Source organism: Eupeodes corollae, chromosome 2 (genome assembly GCF_945859685.1).
Source record: "Eupeodes corollae chromosome 2, idEupCoro1.1, whole genome shotgun sequence".
Classification (NCBI taxonomy): Eukaryota; Metazoa; Arthropoda; class Insecta; order Diptera; family Syrphidae; genus Eupeodes; species Eupeodes corollae.
This window is the reverse complement of record NC_079148.1, coordinates 90,509,391-90,534,612: the sequence shown is the minus strand read 5'-3', so window position 1 is coordinate 90,534,612 and position 25,222 is coordinate 90,509,391. Positions and strand designations below refer to the sequence as shown.

General features: G+C 39.5%; 1 protein-coding gene across 1 annotated transcript; it reads left to right on the top strand.

The window, feature by feature from the left end:
* The first annotated feature begins 15,453 nt into the window (after positions 1-15,453).
* LOC129945898 (protein OPI10 homolog) lies at positions 15,454-16,586 on the top strand. Its single transcript, XM_056055855.1, has 3 exons — positions 15,454-15,641; positions 15,706-16,059; positions 16,131-16,586. Exons 1-3 carry the CDS (start codon positions 15,612-15,614, stop codon positions 16,332-16,334), a joined length of 588 nt encoding a protein of 195 aa, XP_055911830.1. The 5' UTR covers positions 15,454-15,611; the 3' UTR covers positions 16,335-16,586.
* Positions 16,587-25,222: the final 8,636 nt, after the last annotated feature.

The following is a 25,222-nucleotide window of genomic DNA, read 5'->3' as shown; positions in this document are numbered from 1 at the left end:
GTTTGACTTTATTAATTTTCTATAGATGAAAATGTAAGTCTTAAAATGTAATTTGATACCATTTAAAGAAGTAACTAATGCAGGTGTGCTAAATTAATTAAATGTTACTTAAGCTTTCACTAAATGCTATGTCATACAATGTGGAAGTAGAAGTTAATAGATAAATAAGTTGTAAGCCAATCAAACTTACTTGAAGCCGAAGAGAAGTCAGTTTGGAAAAACAATGTTTAGTTTTATAATTAAAAAAAGATTTTAACGAAAAACATAGTAATGTGTGTTGAATCTTGTATTGTTTTCAATATAAAATATAACCTTTTGAGAGTTGAAGCTTTTTGCCGACACAGTCTTAAAGTTAAAGGTAATTATGACTGCAAATATCACGTCTTCGAATAAGTCAATAAAAAAGTTTAAATGCAAATACAATACAATACTTTGCGAACTATGTCTTCCACTCTGTCTTTTACGAGTATGTCAAAAATCATATTTTTTATCTGAAAACTATTGCAAGCCGGACTTTCCCACGTCCATGAATACATTTTCTAATAATATATTATTATCGTTGCACATTTTTAATTCTGGTACCATCCATCTAAATACAAAATATTAGCTAAACATCAAGTTATGTTAGGTTAGGTTATAGTGGCTGTCCAAGATGGAAACGGACACACTTAGGTCATATTAATGGCCCACTGTGATACCAATTGAATCTTGAAGCTTCCTTCTAAGCTCAATGGAACCAGTTTGAGTCCCTTTCGAAACGTGAGAGGCTGATTATGCTGATATGATTTAGATCGTTAAAGAAGAATTCTCCTAGGTAATTCTTGCGTTTTAGAGCCAGAGCAGGGCATGTTCAGAGAAGATGAAGAACTTATTTATCGTCTTCCTCGTCCATACAGCTTCTGTCATTTGAGAATAGTTCTAGTCTCGTGGCGTGCTTTCCTATTAGAAAGTGTCCGGTTATAACACCTATTATCGAGCTTATATGCGATCTGCTTAGAGAGAGTAAGCACCTTGAACGTCTTAAATCCATCAGTGTTGGACAGATGTATTTTGTGACTTGACACGTGGTGATGTTGTTCCAACTGGTGTTTGCCTTCTTCATAGCGTCCTGCATTAGCAATAAATTACAAGTAGCGATTGATATGTCAGTGTGTGCCAAACGTGGTACGATGGGCTGCACTGCACCGTTCCTGACGAGTTCATCTGCCTTAAAGTTAACTGGAATGTCTCTATGGCCCGACACCCAGCAAAGGTGAATATTAAACTGTTGTGCCATCTCCATTAGAAATGATCGACAGTTATGGACTGTTATAGAGTTTGTAGAGACAGAGTCCAGAGATTTGATAGCGGCCTGGCTGTCGGAGAAAATACGGATATCAGATGTTGATATCACGTTTTCTTTGAGCCAAGACAAGATTTCTTTAATCGCCAAAAGTTCTGCCTGGAACACGCTACACTGATTGGGAAGGCGGAATGAGAGACTAAATTTCAGTCGTTAGGAGTACACACCTCCACCAACCCCTTCTTTTGTTTTTGACCCATCTGTGTAAAAATGGATTGACTCATCCTCCAAGAATGTTCTATCCTCCCAAAAAGATCTGGGAGGTATAGAAATCTGGAAGTTTAAGTCGAATTGCAGTTGGAAGATGGTGTAGTCTGTGTGCTTTGGAATTAATTCTTAATACCCAAGAATTACGGAGTGGCCAATGTTGTTGTTAGTCCACTGCGACGAAGCTTTGAGGCAAATAGCAGAGCTTGCAGCTATTTGTTTGCTAAATATGTCAAGAGGTGTTAGGTGAAGTAAGATGTCCAGTGCCGCAGATGGGGTCATGCGAAGCGATGCGCTTATACATAGGCAAGCTGAACGTTGGACTTTAATTAACTTATCCCTGTTTATACCTTTCTCTAAAGCAGTCCACCATACTGCCACATCGTACATTAAAATTGGTCTGAATACCGATGTGTATAGCCAATGCGTGCCAATGAGCTACAGTAGCTTTTTTGACTCTTTCCTGTACGTGTTTTTATCTAAGACAAGACCCAGGTATTTAGCCTCGTCTGAGAATTTTAATTGGATTTCTTTAATAAAGGAAGGGTTGTCAAATGCAATTTTTGTATCTCCTCGAAAATAAGACAATCAGTTTTGTGTGGTTTAGCACCCAGTCCACACCGATCAGCCCAAAGTATTAGCCAGTCCAAGGCATTTTGTAAGAGTTCTTTTATAGTATTAAGATGCTTTCCTGAAACTGCTATAGCAACGTCGTCCGCGTAGGCTATTACTCTGAAGCCCTCCGCATCCAGACTAGTTAGGATTTCATTCACCACTAGGGTCCAGAGGAGAGGGGATATAACACCACCTTGCAGTGTCCCTCTAATAAGGATTCGTCTTCCAGAAGAGTTGCCCAGTTTTGAGTTAATTATTCTGCTAGTAAGCATTAAATGAATTTACTCCCGAAGCGAACTCTTTACATTTAGATGTGTTGTTAAAGGCGCCTTCGATGTCAAGGAAATCAACCAATCAATGATGGAGGGAATATTCGACGGTGGGTACTAAGGTGTGTAAAGCTGTTTCCACCGATTTACCTTTACAGTAGGCATGTTGAGACGAAGACAGAAGTCTTGTATCAAAGTTTGCCCTTAAATGGATATCAATCAATCTTTTCAAGGTCTTAGAAGGAATGATGATAGACAACAACAACTTTAACTTCTCTGCACGCCGAGGGAACATGGACCAGGTAAAGACAGCTGGTAAAAATTGCCTCAAGGATTGGTTCAATTATATCAGAAGTTTTTCGCTTGGATTTCCTAAGTGCCTTTTTGTAGATTCTTAGGGATTCTTTGTAAGAGTCCCAGTGAGAGGCTAGTCTTGCGGCTTTGGCCCGGTTGAAAAGTTTTCCTCTTATGTGTATAAATGGACAAGCAATTTCCAGCGATCTGTTCATAGCTGAGGTGAAGTCATTGATTTTGTTGTCAAGCTCATTAGTATTTGAGGAAGGACTAGATAGTCCAGGTTTTAGTATACTTTGTAACGAGTTCCTGTATAAATGCCAGGCAGTTTCCGAAAATTTCAATGGGCTCGGGTTATCATCCACATTTAGAGAACGAGTGTTCTCTGGATACTTTTCAGTCCAAGATCATATGGTGTATAGTATCTGAGAGAAGAGTTATGTCTAAGACTTCTTGTCGAGTTTTAGTTATGAAGGTTGGTTCATTTCAAACATTACTTACTAAGAGGTTAGTCCCAAGAATATAATCAAAAAGAGATTCACATCTGTCGTTGATATTCGTGCTATCCCATACAGTATGATAGGCGTTGGCATCGCTCGCAATAATTAGGCGGATCCTTTGCCTTTCCGCTTCAGCAACGACTTTCTGCAGGGTTTTTTCAGGGAGAGGGCCAAGGTGGTCATGGCCAAGATACGCCGACACTAGCCAGAAACTTCATTTGGTTGTTTCCAGCCTAGCTACGGTGGTATCTTTGTCACTGAAATGATGGAGTAAAAATACATTAATGCTACTTTTCACTAGTATGCAAGATCTAGTTTGACCTTTATTTGTCACACACAGTGTGTAGTACCCAGGAGTCCTGAGTATTCGAACAACGAATTCCACAATCCATGGCTCTTCGATCAGGACAATGTCTTCCCCGTTTCTTGCCAGACGGAAAAAAAGTGAGGCCGAGGCCTTTATGGAGTGTTGTAAATTAATCTGTATTCACTGCAGCATTTTGGCTACCATTAGGCAGATCAACTTCCACCACTTTTTTGTTCTGATCCTCTGAGTCTGAGGATGAACCTAAGAGTTATTCCCCGTTCAGAAGGATCATGTTAAGGTCGTCCTCAGTCTCCATTAAGGATGGACTGTCTAAGGCTTTTTTGATTGTAAAGACGTGATTGCAGGGGGCATGGATCGTCAACCTCTGTAAGGAGAGAAGACGACGTCCCAGGCCCACCAACCGCGAGTTCACCTTCGGTTTATGTAGGAGGCCCGCTATCGGCGCTAACCTCATCTTTTTTATAAATTCGAATTTTAATGGATTTGAATCCATATTTTATCGAGCCCTCGTTTAAAATAAAGACACTTCACTTCCTCTTACTTGACTATCTTCCAGTTATGCGTCGGAAGGGACGGGTTACAAACTCTGATCATCTCGAGCATGTCCTCGATACCAGCTCGTTTGGAATCAAAATGCGGTATTCAACCTCGAGCTTCACACCTGGCTTCAACTAAACGGCTGACAGCGAGCTTGTATAAGTCACAATACCTCTGCTCGCCACAAACCATGTGTTTGACATGGCTTTGATGCCAACCCTCATCGCTTATGGAAGGAAGTGGTCCTGGAAGCTCCCTGAAAATGAATAAAAAGCCACCCGAAAGCTTAACCTTGACCAACTGCCAACGATCAGCAGATATTGTGCCATCATCATCGCTCCTGTCAATGACTGCAACCACGACTTTGCCCTTCGCGACGTCACTGAAACTGAATTGTTTCTTGATGGGAGTGAGGGGAGTGCTGGTGTTGTGCACCCGAGTCCGTTTTGGTGTCGGTACGGCCCCCTCAAGAGACCTTTCTCTTTTGGACGTAGAGTCCTTACTGGTCCTTGTTGTAGCAAGTATGCTTTTAGCCCATTCGAAGTTAGCGGTTTGCTGCGGTGTCTTTTCAGCCCCCGATGATGCATCAGAGGCCTTTAAGATTTTCGCCTCTTGCCGCCTTTATCCATAAAGGCTTTTAGAGAGTTTTCCATTTCTGGAAGTACTCTCATTAGTAGTGGTAGGGCCATTTTTCACAACCCTGCCACTACTGAAATTAGGTATCTCTACCTTCCTACTCTTGTTGCTACCAACAGCAGAGGAGGGTCCATGGTTAGCCACTACACTCTTCTCTGTGTTGGCCGCAGGAGATACGGCAACGGGTTTTGACGCCAAACTGTCACCCGGTCCTGAAGAGGTACCGGTCTCATCATTCTTTTCATTTTTGTTTTTTGTTTTGTTTTTTTTACATCTTTGGTCCCACGAGTTGCGAACAAAAGAGGTCCGTCTGCACAGAGATTCGCATGTACAGTTAATCCGGAGGTTGTCAGGTATCCGGATACTCCGTTATAAACTGAGCTATTTTTGAATTGGCCCCCAGCCAGGCTGATCATAGGCACGGGTCGTTTACCACCTTAGATTCAAACAAATCGAAGTTCCATCTTAAGCAGAGATCTAAATCAGAGTTCTAACGCTTGAGAACCTGATTAAATCAGTTAGAACTCAATCCTAATTTTTCAATAAATCTTCTTTAGAAATTTGTGAAGAAATAATCCGTTAAACAAAGTGAAACAAAGCTCAGTTGGCTTTATTTCACTTTCAACAAAACACTTAACCTCGCACTTAACCCATATCCTATAGTGTACCCAGGGCCAATTTTTGGAAGTTGGTCTTATTTCACTTGGCCTTGTTTCATGGCACCATTTAAAGTTTCTTTTATTAATCCTATCCATATCCTTTACAGTTCGTAAGGGGAGTGGCATGTTAACATAAATGCATTATTTTTAATTTTCAAATATACAAAAAAATTTACTTATAACAATACATGTTTGTGTACAAAAGTTAAGTGTTTTTTATTTTCCAGGAATTGAATTTCTATATTTTCCAATTTTATTCTTAACAGAAAAATTAAAATGTCTATTTTATCTTTAGTAGATACTAGGATCACATTTGTATGAAGGAAATATGGATAAGTCTTGCAAACAATCGAACAATTCAGACTACACCGCCATCTTTTGGGTATTATTTCACGATTAATTCAAATATTAAATCTTGATGATAAAAGTTTTTAGTTCAAAATTTAAAAAATAAATATTACTATTATTAACCATTTTCTATATATTTTCAGCAAAAGAGAGTTAAAGGTTGACCTTATATATTTACTTAAAAATTTAAATATACATTTCAACGGATAACGCTATATTTTTTACTATGTTACATTTTTTTTTCAAGTATTTCATTCAAATTTCTTTTTAATAATAGGGTTCATGTTCATGTAGTAACAATACTTTTCTTTCAATACTCGTGTTTTGTTGGAAGATCTATCAATAGTATAGTAGAATCTTACACGGAAAACAAAAACAATATCCGTAGTATGGATACTACCGATAAAAGTTAAAGTAGAATCTCACTGATGTTCAAATGGTAGACATGTGCATTCAAGAGGACACAAGCGTCCACAGGTTTTTCTCAAAACCCACCTCTGTCTATCAACTCCTACTCTCACCTCCCCGCGGTGAACATCGGGTGCCTAGTACCTCAACTGGAGATTGGGTTCCAACCCCAGTGGAAAGTTGTTTGGGGCAGCAAACGAGAGAGGTGGGGAGAGGTGTTTCCACTAAGGCACCTCTCCTTATCCAGGCGGCAGCGGACGAATTCTCGATATAGAATCAACGGTGGCGTCTACAGTTCCAGTAAGGTTGAACTACTTAGTGAACACCTTATACGGCTTCTTCGACATATTCGGAGCCCAGGCCTGTAAGGAGCGGTTTATCCGGCTCCCCTTCCTTGGAGTTATACTAAGGATCTGGCCCTCCAGGTTGGGGGTTGTGCCGTCGGGGTGACTTCCTGGCCACGTAAAAATACCTTAAGTTTCGAAGCACCAACAAGCCTCGGATACGGACGGATTCACTGTTGACAACCCACGCAAACGAAATAAGGACAACGAACTTCGGATATGTACGTTGAATGTTAGGTCCCTTAACAGACCACGTGCAGCCAAACAATTAGCGGAAGCCCTAAACTGCTGCAAGGCAGATATAACAGCCATCCAAGAAGTGCGATGGGATGGACCGGGCAAACGCAAACTAAAAGACTGCGATATCTACTACGGCGACTGCTACCGAGAACAAAGACAGCGTCTATTTGGGTGTGGATTTTGTTGTTGGAACTAGGCTCAGGCAAAAAGTCTTCAGTTTCAACAGTGTGAGCGAGCGCATCACGACAATCCGCATCAAGGCTAAATTCGCAAACATAAGCCTAATATGCGCGCATGCCCCAACAGAGGAGAAAGATGAAGACACCAAAGACATATTCTTCGAGCTCTTGGACAAGACATATGAGCAGTGCCCTGGCTATGACATTAAAATTGACAAAGAGAAGACATCTTTGGTGGCATAATCGGGAGATACAGCCTGCACGACACCACCTCCGACAACGGATTCAGGCTGGTCGATTTCGCTGCGGGGCGAGACGTTCTGGTAGCTAGTACGCAGTTCACGCATCTCAATATCCACAAGGGGACATGGAAACCTCCTGATCAATCAACGGTCAACCAGATTGACCACATTGCGATCGACGCACTACACTTCTCCATTATCCAGGATATCCGGACATTCCGAGAGGCCAACATTGACTCAGACCACTACCTCGTTGTAGCCAAGGTACGGCTACGGATATCCCGATCCAAGCCAAAAAAAGGAAGTACTGTGAGAAGATTCGACGTTAGACGGCTACAATCGCAATAGACTGCCATGTCCTTTTCCGATCGAGTCTCTAATAACCTCTTAAGGAGTCCTATGCTTCCTGCATTAAGCATTGAAAACCATTGCAACATTGCCTTGCAGCCATCAGAGATGCCGCCTCTGAAGTGCTAGGTTTCACACAGCCACCACAGCGAAACCCGTGGTTTGACGACGAATGCCGGCAAGCGCACGCAGCGAAACAAGAGGCATACAAAACGGCGCTGCATAAAAGGACTAGAGCTGCTCGCGAGCTCTACGAGCAGAAGAGGAGAGAGGAACACCGGCTTCTTAGATGGAAAAAAAGAGAGCATGAGAAGCGCGCGATCGAGGAGATAGAGGGATGTCACAACAGGAATGAGGTTCGTAATTTTACCAAAAGGTAAAAAAAAACCTCCCAAGGGTACCAGCCACGAACGACGATCAGGGGAACATCGTAGTAGAACCGCAGTCGATGCTGAGAATATGGAAAGATCAGTTTTCCAAATTATATAACGACGATGACGAACCGAATTCCGCTGTAAGGGAGATAGAACTTCTCAACCTCGGCGACGCAAATCAACAATTCCGCCTACCCGACCTTGACGAAGTGAAGATAGCTATATCTAAACTTAAGTCAAACAAAGCTGCTGGAGCTGACGGCATCACCGCCGAACTATTCAAAGCAGCAGGCGATGACTTGGTAGGGAGCATGCACTAACTCATCTGCAAAATATGGTCGGAAGAAAGCATGCCCGATGAGTGGAATCTCAGCATAGTGTGCCCGATACATAAGAAAGGAGACCCTCTAAACTGCGCCAACTACAGAGGCATCAGTCTCCTTAACATTGCGTATAAGATTCTCTCTGCCGTATTATGTGAACGTCTGAAGCCATTCGTCAACAACCTGATTGGTCCTTATCAGTGTGGCTTCAGACCAGGAAAGTCCACTATCGACCAAATATTCACACTACTTCAGATCTTGGAAAAAACCCAGGAGCTTCAAATCGATACCCACCATCTCTTTAACGATTTTAAGGCCGCGTATGACAGCATCTATAGGGAAGAGCTCTACCGAGCAATGTCTTGTTTTGGCATCCCTGTCAAACTTATCCGTTTGTGCAGAATGACGATGGAGAATGCACGCTGCTCTATCAAGGTCGGAAAAGATCTAACCGATGCATTTGATGACAAAAAAGGTTTTAGACAAGGCGATGCACTGTCATGCGACTTCTTCAACATCGTCAACACTAGAGGCACAATCTTCCAAAGATCCATCCAATTACTCGGATACGCAGATGATATTGACATAATTAGAAGATCAAAGCGTGATGTCAGTGGAGCGTTTTTGAGCATTGCGACGGAAGCGAAGAAGATGGGTTTAGTTGTCAATGAGGGCAAGACCAAGTATATGCTGTCATCAAAAAAGGACACTGAACGACGACGTCTTGGACAAAACGTCACCATGGACAGCTATAAATTTGAGGTAGTTAAGGACTTTGTCTACCTAGGCACCGCTATTAATGCAGACAACGACACCAGCGCTGAAATCAAACGAAGAAAACTCTTGCAAATCGCTGCTTCTTTGGACTTAGAAGGCAATTGAGAAGTAAAGTCCTCTCTCGAGCATGTAAAATCACCATCTATAAGACACTCATCATCCCGGTTCTCATTTATGGCGCTGAGGCCTGGACCCTGTCAAAGAAAGATGAGAGCATCTTAGGATGCTTCGAGAGATAAATGCTTCGGTCGATTTTTGGTCCCGTACGCATAAATGGAGAATGGAGGAGAAGATATAACGACGAGCTGTACGGGCTGTACAGCGACACTGACCTAGTTAGCAGAATTAAAGTCCAAAGGCTTAGATGGCTAGGTCATGTAGAGCGGATGGACATCAACGCTCCAGCCCAGAAGGTCTTCGAATCCAATCCCGAGGGACGGTGCAGTAGAGGAAGACCGCGACTCAGGTGGCGCACGCAGGTGGGAGAGGACCTCAACCAACTTGGCGTGCGAAACTGGAGACAGCTAGCTAGGGACCGAGCTGGCTGGAGACGCTTGTTGGTTGAGGCCCAGGTCCGCCCCGGACTGTAGCGCCACCTTAAGTAAGTAAGTAAGAATCTCACTACGAATGGGTTTTTGACATTTATACGAGCTTCAAGCTCGCTTCAACACCACATGTTAATGTAGTAGTCTACGAGCAAACCCCCTTCTTGAAGTTTTAATTTTATGTCAAATTGTTTGTTTAACAAACTTAAATCGACTATCGCCTTACACAGACGTATTTTCTTGATTTTGGACGTCAACTATTAAAAATGAGCTTACCCAAATTCACCCCTGGTCTGTATTTCATTACTTTTTTTTTGAATTTTTTGATAAATTATTCTGGCAAAACTGGACTACTGCGAATCGTTTTTTTTGGCAATTTCTCACTGTATTATATTCCAGTCCAGTCAAATTGTCTCCATAAAACCCGAATGGTTACATAAATTAGGGAAGTTTTGATTTTTTGATATGTTGTTTGGGTTGGTAAGCTGTTGAAAAATCCAAGTTTTCTAATTCCGCCCACCTCCGCTCAATTTTTTTACTTTTTCCTATGTTTTTAAAATATATTCTAAAGTATTAGTTTGAGAAAAACAAAGTCAATAGTTTTTTTTTGACTATAGATTAAATTACCTACAATTCGAGACCAACGCTCTAATAGTTTCAGAGATAGAGCTCTTTAAATTTTGAGAATTCTTCTGAAAAATGTGAAAAGTACAGATTTTTAGTTGGGCTTTGCTTGATAGCAAGTAAATAGTAAATCCTACGCCAATGTTTGATATAAAACATTTGTAGAAGTAAAAAGCTAAAGTTTAAAACCAGACTGCTTCTGCTAGGTCATATAGAATCTGAGAATTTTGAATATTTTTGTAGTTCTTGAACAAGAAGGTTCAAATTCTATTTATATATTTATATATATATTTTCCTCGTTGTTTCGGCTCTCATTGCGGACAGATTAACATTCAACTACTTCCAATTCCATGTCTTCACACTTTAGTTGTTCATCAACCTTCTTAATTGGTACTGGAGCGCCTCCCTATCTTCAAATTAGTTGTCTAAACCGACTGGCATCGTATTCTCGCAAGACTGTCCATCGCAAAATTTTCATAGTACAGAACAATGCAGCCTTGCTTTTTGCAACCACATGCATTCATACAACCTTTTTTGCAAGTGCATGAAATACATTGAAGGAGGGACTCTGGTGCATGATCCTTCTCTGCTTTTTATGGAATAAGAGAACATTTTAAATGAGTGATTTATTAAAAACAGTACACTTATTGTATTAATAATTACTTTTAAAATAGGAAAACCACCTTTACTAAGTAAAATGTATGAATATTTGGAACACAAATTTGGAAAATCACACAGCACAAACTTATAAAACCGAATTGTATAAAGATTTAATTTAAATTGCATTTCTGATCAAATTCAAATTCATGATAAATTGTATAGCTTACATAGTTTTAAGTACGGAAAAAGTTTAAATATTTTAATGCAACAAAGTTCAATCTGCATCTTGTTGTGTAACAAAATTCTACTTACTTACTTAAGGTGGTGCTACAGTCCTGTGTGAACTAGGGCCTCACCCAACAAACTTCTCCATCTAGCTCGGTCCCTAGCTAGATGTCTCCAGTTTCACGCTCCAAGTTGGGTGAGGTTACTGCGCTGTCCTGTGGGTATGGATTCGAAGACTTTACGGGCTGGAGCGTTGGTTTCCATGCACTCTACGTGACCCAGCCATCTTAGTCGTTGGACTTTTACCCGTACAGCTCGTCGTTCCATCTTCTCCTCCACTGCCCTTCGATGCATACGGGACCGTAGATCACACGAAGAACTTTTCTCTCGAAGCGATCCAAGGTGCTTTTTTCATAGTCCATGCTTCTGTACCGTATAGCAGGACGGGGATGATAAGGGTTTTACACAGCGACACTTTGGTCCTTCGAGAGGACTTTTCCACTCAATTGCTTTCTTAGCCCAAAGAAACAACGGTTAGCAAGAGTTATTCTTTGTTTGATCTCAGCGCTGGTGTTGTTTTCTGTTTTTATAGTGGAGCCTAGGTAGACGAAGTCCCTAACAACCTCAAAGTTACGTCTGTTGATAGTGACGTTTTGACCAAGACGTCGGTGTTGTACGTCCTTTCTTGACAACAGCATGTACTTTATTTTGCCCTCATTAACCGTTAAACCCATTTTTGCCACCTCTGCCTCAATACTGACAAAAGCCCCATTGAGATCACGCTGAGTTCTTCCAATTATGTCAATGTCATCAGCATATGCTAGTAATTGGACAGACTTTTGAGAGATAGTGTCTCTAGTGTTGACGTGTTAGCTCTGCACTATTCTTTCAAGTACGATGTAAAAAAAATCGCATGACAGCGCATCATCTTGCCTAAAACCTTTTTTGACATCAATAGGTTCTGCTAAGTTGTTTCTAACATTTATGGAACGGAGTAAATTCTCCATGGTTATCCTGCACAAACGGGAGAGCTTGGCAGAGATGCCAAGAGTAGACGTATCTCTATACAGCTCGTACCTGTAGATGCTGTCATATACGGCCTTGAAATCGATGAAAAGATGGTGGGTGTAGATTTGGTGTTCTTGCGTCCAAGAGGTTTACACATCACATCAATGTTATTGTTAATAAGGCAAGTTCTATGCTTGGTTTTATAAAACGCTGGGCAAAGGAGTTCAATGATCCCTATGTTACCCTTTCTTTGTATAATTGCCATGTTCGTCCTCATCTTGAATATGCTTCGCAGGTATGGACTCCCTATTACGAAATTCATAGAAAACGTATTGAATCAATTCAACATAATTTCATTCGCTTTGCTCTAAAAGGTCTTCCTTGGGAAGATCCCTATGATCTGCCTCCCTATGAACATCGTATTCTACTTCTTCAAATGCAATCTCTCCATCAAAGGCGTGTTAATAATGACTTAGTATTTTTTCATCAACTCATTAATGGTGAAATTGATGCACCTTATTTGCTATCTTGTGTACATTTGAATTACCGGGGCGGAACTCATCACCTGCGCACGTTTGATTTTATACATATTGACTTCCATAGAACTAACTATGGCAAGAATGAAGCTTTAAGTCGAATGAGCATTTTATATAACTTAAACTGTTCATCGATAGATTTAAATTTAAATAAGGTGGGATTAAAATCATTGTTTAGAACCAGTGCTCCACTATCGTAATCGTTCTCATTTTATTTTTTGTTCTGTAATAGTTAAATGCTAATTTTGTTTTGTATTTTGTGCGTGTGTTAGGCTATATTTGTATTATTTTTTACTAACAACTAACACATGCACTTATGATGAGCCTCTGATCGTAGTTTGACGCTTGCTATAAGCTTACTACTTTCTGAAATTCTGAAGTGTAAAAAAAAGAGTTGGCTTGCGGGAGAGTTGGCTTTTGTCGTCTTTGTTGAATGGATCATCATCCTGCCTGACAGCGGTATTCGGTTCGTCGTCGCCGTTATACAGTCTGCAGAAGTGGTCCTTATATCCTCAGCATTGACTGCGGTTCCACCATGATGTTTCCACTTTCGTCTTTGCAGCATTCGGTTCTAGGTTTATGTAGCTGTGAATTTCGTTTCACCTGTTCATAAATCTTTTGAACTTCATTGCTGCATTAAAACCTCTCAACATCTTCGACCACAAGCTTCTCATGCCCTCTCTTTTTTCTTCTTAGAAGTCGGTGTTCCTCTCGCCTCTTCTGCTCATAGAGCTCACGAGCAGCTCTCGTCCTTTTATGCAGCGCCGCTTTGCGTGCCTCTTGTTTGGCTGCATTTGCCTGCCGACATTCCTCATCAAACCAGGGGTTCCTTGTTGGTGGCTGTTTAAAACCCAGCACATCAGAGGCGGCTTCTCTGATTGCATCATGGTAATGTTGCCATTGGTTTTCGATACATTGTTTTGGCGGCAGAAAACTTCGAGAGAGGTTACTTGTAACTCGGTTGAAAAGGATTTGGCGATCTCTGGCGATGGTAGCCGTTCGACGTTGTACTTTCTCCTAGCACCTCCCTGTTTTGACTTGGGTCTGGAAACTCGAAGTGCTACCTTGGCTACAACGAGGTAGTGGTCCGAGTCAATGTTAGCTCCTCGGAAAGTTCGGACATCCATGATACTGGAAGCGTGTCTGGCGTCGATCACACTATGGTCAATCTGGTTGACGGTAGATTGATCTGGAGAACTCCAAGTTCGTTTGTGGATGTTGAGGTGTGGAAAACGCGTATACTGTCTACCATGACGTTTCACCCCGCAGCAAAATCTATTAGCCTGAATCCGTTGTCGGAAGTGTTGTCGTGCAGGCTGTTCTTCCCGATTATTCCACTAAAGATGTCTTCCCTTCCTAGCTTGACATTAAAATCGCCCAGAAAAATTTTAATAACGTAGCTAGGACACTGCTCATATGTTTTGACTAAGAGCTCGAAGAACATATCTTTGGTGTTGTCATCTTTCTCTTCTGTGGGGCGTGCGTGCATATCAGGCTAATATTGCCGAATTTAGCCTTGTTGCGTACGGTCATGAGGAGCTCATTGATGCACCTATAGCTCAAGACTTCTTGCCTAAGTCTGGCCCCAATGACAAAGCTGCATCAAAATAAGCGCTGTTGGTTTTCGTGGTAGCAGTCACCATAGTAAATATCGCAGTTTTTCATCCTCTGTGGTCTGTTAAGAGACCTAACATTTCACGTGCATATCCGAAGTAAGTTGTCTTTAATTCGTTTGCGTAGGTTGTCAACAGTAAATCCTTCCATATCCGAGGCTTGTTGGTGCTTCACAACTATGAAGTTTTTACGTGGCCAGGAAGTCATCCCGATGGCACAACCCCCAACCTTAAGGGCCAAATCCTAAGTATAACTCCAAGGATGGGGAGCTGGATAAAACCGCTCCTTATAGTCCTGGGCCCCGAATAAGTCGAATAAGCCCAATAAGGTGTTCAATAAGTAGTTAAACCTTACTGGAACTGTAGACGCCACCGTTGATTCCATCTCGGGAATCATGGGAACAAGATTTGTCAGCTGCTTTAATCTCACTTGAAATGATTTTGAAAATTAATCTAAGCTAATATCTCGATCGAATGGTAGAACCCTAAAAACAATTTCACTCGATTTTCGATTTCATTTCACTTGATCTTATGAACCTAACTGATAAATTGAATTCAATATTTATGAATCTGCAACATGCAGAAAAATAGAGGGGTGCATGTGTATATATAAATGTACAAACCCGAAAGTTAAGGAGGATACACCAGTGGAAGCTCCTATTTACTTCCTTTAAAATACTATAACTTTTTGACAATACAGTATTGCAGCAATCCTTCGCGTATACTCCATGAAGTAAATAAATAAAAAAAATTGTCCCAAATTGATAGTTTTAATGCATTTATAATTCTTTATATAGTAAAATTGCAAAAGAATTGTTAATGCATTTCACTATTGTAAGGAAAATATTGCAATTGTTCCATGAACCCCACAATTGTAAGGACATTTAAATGAAATTCTTGAAAAAATATCTAACAAAACGTACAAAATATAACATTGTAACAAAATTAAAAAAAGGTTTTGTCACACTTGCAACATTGTGACAACACTGATGCAGACAAAGATGCTATAATAAAGTTGAACATGTTCGTCTTAACCATAATCTTAACATCTATAATGCAGGTGTGAACAACTTCTGAATTATTGTGTTTTCTCGCTGTAACAAATATTAATCTCAAATCAAATGTTAATTCAAATAAATCATCCAATAATTTGTGTTGAGACAAAATTAAATAATCTACATGCAACATTCTCTGAAGCGCGCCGATTGGGTTCATCCAGTCTATTCTGTTTCAATGTGTTTATGACTAATGCATGAATTTAATTTGAATTACGTTATTGCCTTAATGTTTTTTGTATTGCTGTCAAAAAGCTGTCAACCGTCTCTTGTCATTGTCATTTTGAAAACCACCAATTATAGCAAAAAAAGCCGAGACCCATAAAACTTGGACTGGATTGTTCTGGATGTTTTTAAGGAATTTTTTGTTGATTTCTCCACTTTAAAAGTATTTCATTTAGATAATATTCATTTTGATTAAAAACAGCGATTATCATGTTTGGCTTGATTATATCTGGAAGACTGGTAAAGTGTTTATTCTTTTCCAATTGTCTTCAATCATTCATTACGAACATATTTACATTTTCAGCCTCAGACTGATTTTGTAAGAGTCGACGAAAACAAATTGTTGATCAATGTTCCTGAAGTGGATAAAGTGAATTATATTGTAATCTTCCTTACCGGGGTGTCCCCGCTGCCAGATGGAATGTCCGCAGCTGTTTACTTCAGCTGGCCTGATGCCAGTTCGGCGCCCGCCTGGCAATATTTAGGCCATATTTCCAACAGCAAGCCGTCGGCGATTTTCAAGATCTCACAACTTAAAAAAGGCCACGAAATAGAACAAAGCACAATGGTGTTTGGAAACCAAGCTATATCACACATAGCCCAAATTGGCATCTCAGTAGAGCCAGATATTGCGGTGTGTCAACTTACTCCTGCAATCGTAAGTTAACGTCTACTTTTCTTGCCGTGTGTCTTATTATAATTTATTTCAATTTTTTCCAATGAATCTAGTCGAATCCCAACAACACCTTACAGTTTGGACAGAAAATGCTAGAAAGCTTTTATAATTATGCATCAAGTTTTTGCATTACCCCACAACAGATTCCGAATATGGTTGGAGACGCAACGGCGTTAGTTCCGCTATCTACTCTCCAAACTTGGTACACAAACTTCCAGCGAAGACTTGAACAGAACCCAAACTTTTGGAAATACTAGTGAAGTAATGCAATGTTGATTGAAGCAAGACCGTGCTTTGCCAAGGTATTAGATAAAACTTGTAATTAACAAAATGGGACAAGTTTACTAAATCAACATTCTCCTAAAGATGCACGCCGGTTTTTATATATAAGTTCGAGGTTTGTGCATGTCAGAGAGCCAAGTGTTTTATACAGCTTTAGTTAAGGTATCACAATGTATTTGCAAATTCCCTAAATAAAATCTTAAACGAAGAATCATGTTCATATTTTAGAGGTTTTGTCTTATTTTAACAAAGATTTCAGATTTCACCCAGATTACAAATGAGAGCAGATAGTTTTATTATAACTATTTTTATTTATGAAGTACTTAATCATTGTCAAATTCTGTAAATCTTCCAATAGCACCTATCTTTCTCTGTGTCATTCATAGCTGAGCAATTTTTATTAAATGCTTTAAGAGCTGGTGGAGGGTCTTTTAGTAAGACGAGTGCACCTTCATCTTGGATTCATATTTATTAACCGGCAAGAATATTTATTTCTTTAAAATTAAAAAAAATATATATATTTTTGAAAATTGAAGAAAGATCACAAAGATCGACACAATTACGTTTTTTTCTGTTGCACAAATAAAATAATACTTTTTTAAAGGATTAAGAATTCCTAAACTCGAATCTGTATAAGTGTAAGTATATAAGTGTGTAAGTGTATAAGTGTAAGTATTTTATTTAGTTTTTTTTTTTTAAATTCTCATTAGTTATGAGTCTTTTTATGAAGTTCTGGGCAAACATTGAATTTAATACTCGGGCTCATATTCTTCAAATACTTGCTCCTCTTCAATGACAAGCGAGTCATTAAATGAAATGCTTTCGTCTCTTCCCAGTCTTATTAAAACATATTAAGAATTTTCTTTCGGAGAAGTATCTTCCGTTTCATACTTGTGTACAGTTCTGGATTCTTGGATTTTTGTGGGTTGCTGATTCTTGGGTTCATTTTCGATAATTTTCAAAGATCTGGATATCCAAACTCTATTAGATTTTGGACCAAGTATACGATATCCTTTTAAGTTGAGATCGTATCCAACAAGAACGCCTTCTTCTGCCTTGTCATCCCACTTCTTTCTCTTCTGTTTTGGAACTGAGGTAAACGATTTGGATCCAAACACTCTAATATGGCTAAGATCCGGTTTCTCTCCAGTAAACAACTCAATTGAAATCTTCTCGAGACTTTTACTGGGTAGCCTATTCTGCAAATAGGCTACTGTTGATACGGCTTCTCCCCAGAAACGATTTGGAAGATTTGCATCAAGTAACATACACTTAGCTGCTTCAGTTAGGGTTCGGTTCTTGCGTTCTTCTACACCGTTTTGCTGTAGTGTGTATGGAACCGCGTACTGATGATGTATTCCTTTCCTCTTCAGAAATTCTTCCAAGTCTTTAGATACGTATTAGCCTGGCAAAAATCCTTGTTTCAAACCCTCCCAGTGGGTGCCGGGCGGTAATGATCACCACAGTTGTCTTGCACGTTGTCAAGATGGAGATCAGCTGAGGTCAGGTTGAATTTCTGAAGTTTCCTACTCCTTAATAGTAGCAAGCTTTAGCAATGCAATTTGACCATAGATACGGGGTCCCTAATTTCAGTGGTGGTGTGAGCGTCTTACGTGCCGAAGAATGAAAGGCTGGAGGGCAAACCAGTTGCTAACGAGCTCATTCGGACGCCTTGGCAGGGTCCGTCCTATCTTCTGCCTTACCCCGGTATATCGGCTCTCCCGGGGCTGACCTCTTTTTTCCGATCTACTCGTGGGACCAAAATACAATAAATTTAAACAAAATGGGCGAAATAGACCAGACGAACGTAGAACCCTCCACAGACTTGGAGGATGAACTCTTGGCCTCCAGCCAAGAGACTTTGAAGGGGAGCTCATTTAGCGATGGTAGTTCCAGCACTTGTGAGCAACCCAAAACCCAGAAAGTATAGGCAGTGCTATTCATAGCACTCCTATACTTCCTGAACCGTATTAAAAAACCGAAACCCTTGAGTAGCGGTGCAACTCGAGGAACCAAAAAACAATCAGAAGGCGCTCTTCTCAGGAACCGCTCCAAAACGGCCTCTCACATTCTTGGCAAGATTGCCAAAAATGAAGAGACCGGAGTTATTCATGAGAGGGACGCCCAAGATAAAATAAGGTACCAGAAGGTTGTTGATGAATACAACAATCTTCTGGCCAGCCGAGAAAAGTCCGTTAAGCGAAACAGATCTCAGGTAGAGATCTGCACGTCTCAGAAAAAGAGCAAGCTTGACGACCGGACAAAGCCAGTGAAAGCACTATCTTCTGGAGCAGCACAACTGCGTACTCTTAGTGAGGTTGTCAGGGATGACTTCTACGTAGCAGTTGTGGATGAGCTCTCCACAAACAGCAAAGGTCTGCTGAACGTGTGGAACTCTATCGAACGCAAGCTCTCTGAGATGGTGTTTTCATACACTATAACAAAGAGTGCCCCTACCCTAGTTTTGACTCTGGCGAGATGCTCAGGGGGCATAGGGTAATTAAGTGCGGACAGGTTTTCTAGGGATTTCCTTAGTGAAATCATTGCTAAGGTTAGCAATGACTGGGAGAATAGACAACCGAAGGCTCGCATTTAGTTGCCGCTCATGAGCATAAAGCCAAGCGGACAGGACCTGATCCGCGGTCTTCAGAGGCAAAATCCGAAAAAAGTGCGCACTTTTTTTCCAAAGGTATTGTGGCATTTCTGTTGGCACAAAAAACGGGACATATACTCATGAAGTGGAAGCAATCTTCTTTTGCTTTCAAATCACATAGCGTGCAAAACTGATGAAAATTGCCGTTGTATGGTGATCCGTTTAAGCTAAGGACTTCACATCTTGTCTTAAATATTAAGGATATTTGACTGTTATTCAGTGAATCATTAAAGTAGTTTGATTCCATAAGATTCAGGGTCAGTTGTGAGTAAAGAATCCTGATTTGTGATTTTCGAGCTTAATTTATAAGATCATCGCGTTCCAAATTTTTATAGCTTTGTATAATTTTGGAGAAAACCTCTTTAGCATGATTCAAATTCAATGGACTCAGCGACATTGTTTCTCCACACACGTTTCCCAGAGCTTCCCATATCGACATCCAACAGTCCTCGTTTCTTAGCTCATAAAGTGTCATTCGTTTTGTCTTTCGGTTATGATGATGGGATAAAACCTTTAAAATGTAGTCTGCTTGTAATTTCAGCTTGCTAGTAAATATTGTTGGAAGTCCTATTTCCAGATACAAGGCATAGTTAGGTGTTTTTAGGTGTAAATTAAAAAGTTTTTTTCAAAAAACATCTGTGAAACTTTAATATCTCCTCGTATTCGTTGATTCCACATACCTGGGCAGCAAAGCAAAGCGAACTTTTTATAACAACATCAAATATCTTGTATTTCGCAGATAATACTATTCGCTGGTTTGAAAATATGTTCCTCTAGGCTGGATTTACAAAACTTTGTGAAGTCTTTGCTTTGACTTTAACGTGATTTTTGAAATCTATTGATTTATAAAAAAATCACTCACAAGTACTTGTATTCATTAGTAATCTGTTGAGGGTTTTCATTAAAATGCCAATTCTATGTAGTGTAGTTACGTGCTGATCTCGAGAACACCATTATTTTTTATTTATATACAATAATGACAAGTCCCCATTTATCGCAATAATCAGCTAGACGATTCATCATTAGCTGGAGATTTTCAGGAGACTCAGAAAGTAATACCATAATAAAAAAACATTTACTTTCAAGTCAGAAATGTGGAGACCTCAAGGTAGATGAGCTTCTCCATCATAAAAAGTGCAAACAGAAGAGCACTTAAAAGGCATCCTTGGTTTACACCAGAGTCCGTTTTAAACCATTCCGAGTGCGTTGAATCATTCCAGGCAGCTGCTTTTGATTCTGAATACATTTCCTTTACAATTCGGATGAACTGCGTAGATATACGTAGCTGGGAATGTTTGTAGAAAAGTGCATAACGCTTAACCAGTTCAAAAGCAGACTTAAAGTCAACGAAAAATTCATACATTTTCTTATTCCGTGCTTGGAAGTTGGAAGGTTTTAACGATGGAGGTCAGCACAAATATATGGTCGACAGTGGAAAAATTTTGTGCGAAACCATCTTCGAATTTGGTCAGCATATTATTAGCTTCAACCCTTGTCTCAAGCCTGTTAGCAATTACACCATAAAACACTTTTGAGATGACGTTCGGGCGGTCTTTTTTGAAGGATGTAGGTACATCAGCATTAGAAAACACTTAATTAAAAAATGATGTAAGTTGTGAAATAAAGATTGGTGTGGCGTTTAGAAGTGTTCGTTTCGAATCCCATGTTCACCCCGGGCTTTCCCATTTTTCGCTTTATGAAGAACAAGGGTTACTTTGACTACTGTTATTTCACCATCTAATAACTTTTCGTATACTAGAGGTTCAGCATATGTTTTTTAGAATATTTTTAAAGCTTGTTCCTTCCAAATTGTTTCGACTCTCTTGATTGAGCAAGTACAACAAGCTTTCAAGGTTTTCAAACTCAGTTTTTTTTATATATTCGGTTATATACAAGTTACCCCGTAGGCTTATAGACCACGCTGTGTGTTGTTTTAGTGAAGATCTTGACAGAATATCAGAATTGGTCTCAAGATAATAGCCTTCTCATCGACCTCAAAAAATCAGTTTCCAATGTCATATCGAACAAAATTGTCGATGTATCATATTTTGCACTAGTATCCTCCAAGGTAATTCTATCTTGCATGTCGAAACTGCTAAAAATATTGGAGGAGTTATAGTTTTAAATATTTTGGCATAAGCAAAACACAACTTAATGTCGTATTTCCTTGTAACTCGAACTCTGATACAACCACGCTATGGATCTCTTACATCCCAGTGTCTTTGTATTATATTCTACACGTTTATGGAACTCTTTGGCCTCGTCACTTGAGAGAAATAAATGATGCTACAAGCTACAAGACTAAAGAAAAAACCATGAAAAATCATTACTTTGAAAATATCTTTCTTTCAAATACTGTTTTGTTTTCTAAGTTTAGTTTGTGTGCCTCCTTTTTTTATTTCTTAATTCTTTTCTTTATAATATTCTTCGCTTGTTATTAAGATATTTTCTAAATTCTTAAATTATTTAATTCTTCATTTTTGTTACCTGGTTCTTAAAATCTTTTAAAATTTGAATTCTTATTAAGCCTTTGAATATCATCATACTTTCTTACTTTATTTGGCGCTGCAGCGCATTGTGATCCTGGGCCTTAAATAATTACTATCGCCAGCGTTGAACATGCAGTTTTTTGACCAGCTGCAAGTCGCTGTACAGCTCGTATAACTCATAAGTCATAATTATATCTTCTCCGCCAGATTGTACGCAGAACATTCCTCTCGAAGATACCAAGAGTCTGCACCATACAGCAAGACTGGGATGATTAATGTTTTGTACAGTGTCTCTTTGGTATTTCGCCATAGGGCCTTGTTCCTCAACTGCTTACTTAGGCCAAAAAACAGCGATTATAGCAAGGGTAATTCCACGTTTGATCTCCGCGCTGACTCTATCGACTCTATTTGACGACACTAAATTCTTCGTTTTGTACTCGTTAACGTTCATTTGTTTCTTCCCAATAATGTCGATGTCATCTCCATATCCAAGATATACTCTTTCAAGAACAATATTGAAGCAGCTACATGACAGGGCATCGCCTTGTTGAAGTCCTCTGGTGGCTTCGAAGGTTTCGGTCAAGCCTCTTCCAATTTTGACGCAGCAACGATAAGTAGTATCAGTTTGGTAGGGATACCAAGACTCAACATGGCACGGTATAGTTCATTCCTGTCTACACCGTCATAAGCTGCTTTAAAATCGATGAAAAGATGGTGTGTTTCGATTTTATGTTCTTGTGTCTTTTCCAGGATTTGGCGTAGAGTGAAAATTTGGTCGATGGTAAATTTTCCAGGCTTGAAGCCACAGTGGTAAGGGCCAAGTAGTTCGTCAGTCAGGGCAGATGGTGCTTAACTTCCACTCGTCGGGCATGCTTTCTTCCTACCAAATGGTGCATGCTCCTTACCAGACCTGCTCCAGCGTACTTAAGCAGACCGTCATCACCGACCGCTTTGTTTGACTTCAGCCTGGTGTTGGCTAGTTTGATCTCTCCCTGTTCGGGTGGGAGGAACTCTAGATCGTCAGCCAAGGATTTGACATGGCTGCTCGCTGGCGGAATCGTTAACTTCATCACCATTTAGCAGCAAGTTGAGATGATCTTTCCAGATTTTTAGAATTGACTGCGTATCCACTACGGTATTCCCCTCCTTATCTTTGCAGGGTCCAAAGCAGGTGACCCTGGTGAATTACAATGAATTGTAGAATTCTTCTCTGGTATTGTCATCCTTCTCTTGCGTGCTGATAAGGCTCAGGTGGTGGAATTTTGGCCTTAATATGGATTGTCGTCAACATTATCACTCCGTTCATCCGAGACTATTACTTGTGTTTTCATCACTCTTTAAAACTTCCTTTCATGGCCTAGCCGGCTTGTGAGGCCTGCGCATGACTGAGATCGTTGGAGCTGGACTTCCTGCGAAGGTAACTCAGGTGTCACAGTTCTCAATCCGATGGATTCAACGTTTGTCGTTAGTTCACCTTTCGGCTATCCAGCGGACACCACTAGGAGGTGTACCACCGAATATCATCATAATAGTGTATTGTAAAATTAACAAACCCGAATTATTATTATTATTCTACTAAATTTTAATTTAGGTTGGCGATTATTTAAAATAACAATGGGTAGGTAGCCGGCGCGCACGAGTGGATACCTACTTGTTGAAAACAATTAACAAATGTCAATTCGGAAAGATTGGTTTGTTAATTTTACCACCGATAGCAAAAACAGTGCTGTCACCCAGTAGCTCAGTTTAGGGGTGGGTTTGAAAAAAATTAATTATAAAATTAAAAAAATTAAAATTAAAAAAAGGTACTGCACAGGGGCGTAGCAAAAAAATGCTGAAAAATGGGCGCCAGGAAGTATTATGGTACTTACCATCACCAATTAAGATAAAAAATAATAAAGAAAAGCGGAAATTTACTTCCCAATGAAAATAAACTTCAAGATTAATTTTTCACCTAGAAAGGTTAAGATATTTTATTTTGTATCTGGGAAACCTTTATAAATATAGGTATAAAACCCAGAATTTTTTCCAAAAATTATTTGTACAATTTAAAATGTTGCAAAAAACAAAGCAAAGATAGAGAACAATTGGTTGTGCACAAAGGACACAAAGAAAGGTCACCTTGGGAAAGTTCCCGAAGAACAAAGGAACAAAGGTCGCGGGTCCCGCAATCTCGGGAGACAAAGAAATCGACCGAAAGTCTATCGGGTTAAATTTTGGCTCTTTATAGCCAACCACAAATTACAAGCAAAGGTAAAAACTTAACTTGAGGAAAGCGTTTTCAACCAAGATTGAGAGGCAGAATCCGATAGCTTGCAATTAAGACTATAAACCCTTAGACTTCCGTGCAGACAATTTAGGTAGGGCATTAAGCCATACTAATTTTAGGTTGGTGTGCAAATTATAGAAAGGATGCACACTTTCGTTTTCTCCTTGTGTGGACCACCTGTCCCACACTCAATAGGCCGTCTTCGTGACTCATCCGTCACACAATTGTGTATTTTGTGACCGCCCGTCACAAATTTCTAAACTGAATGAAAATATGGACCCTCTGTCACACAACCGCGTTACCACTGAAACCTATTTTGTTTGCTTTTCCAAGTTAACTGACTGATGGAAAGCAGGATTCTACTGAACTGTTAACATATTTTGGAGCCGCACCGACGGAAGGAAGGTTAAAAAAGGAAAAAGGATATGAGATAGGCTAGTGAAACTTGTTGTGGTAAATTTTACGGTAACAAGTGATACAAATGTTAACTTTCAATCCTTGTAAAGCTTGTATCTATAATATATGTCTTATATGCATATAATTACTTCACGAATAAAATAAATTGAAATTTATTTTTAAATTAAAAGTTACAAAATCAGTATTTTATTTGGTGTAAGTAATTGTGAATATTTAATTGCTCTTCAACTCTCAGTAGAAAGTATAGACCAATTATTGCAGATTATAACGTTAATTTAGTAATTACTAAAAAAAATTAAAAATAAGTACATTTAATCTGAATGAAAATATAACAAAATCGAATAAGAAACAATTTATTTTAGATCCACAAACTTTCTTTGATTTTGTACATTTTCTAAGGTACCATAAAAAGATTAGAACAATTCTTTCATTTCATGGTAGATATATATTTATAATTATTGGTAACATTTTTTAGAACAAAAATTAAAGCAACATTTTTCCAATCTTAATTCCTACCCTTAAAGTTTCATAAGGTACAAACATATGTGCAAGTATAGCAGCGAAGAAACCGATAGATCTGCGCAATGCTTGAAGTGACGCCTACTAGAATTGGGAGAACAACCACTGAAGGAATTCATCGATACCGGGCACAGACAGATAATCTTACTATTTGCTATTTGATTTATTTTAAGTATGTTAAGGATAATTAAAATTGATTGTTTTAACGAAGTGTGTGACATTAAGCCAATTGCGTCGTTCGGGCGTACCTATTTTAAGATTAAAGTTAAGATCCCCTCATCTAAAGCCAGGCCATGATGTGCCGAACGTGTGCATGGTTGTTTTCGAAGGAAAATTGAAGGTTGTGCATATTCAATGACTAACGAAACAGTTTCTAAATTTGTATTTTTGTCTGTATTTTACCATTCATTAGCGCAACTACATAGATCACTGATCATTGAGCAAGATCAATGTCAGAAGTTAATGTTTGCCAAATGGCATTGAACTTTTAAAAGAATTAGTTTTTTTTTGTTTTAA

Excerpts from the sequence above, each read along its gene's own strand:
- LOC129945898 (XM_056055855.1), top strand. The coding sequence starts at position 15,612 with ATGTTTGGCTTGATTATATCTGGAAGACTG. Across the intron at positions 15,642-15,705 it reads TGATTATATCTGGAAGACTG|CCTCAGACTGATTTTGTAAG; the intron begins GTAAAGTGTTTA and ends TTACATTTTCAG. Across the intron at positions 16,060-16,130 it reads GTCAACTTACTCCTGCAATC|TCGAATCCCAACAACACCTT; the intron begins GTAAGTTAACGT and ends CAATGAATCTAG.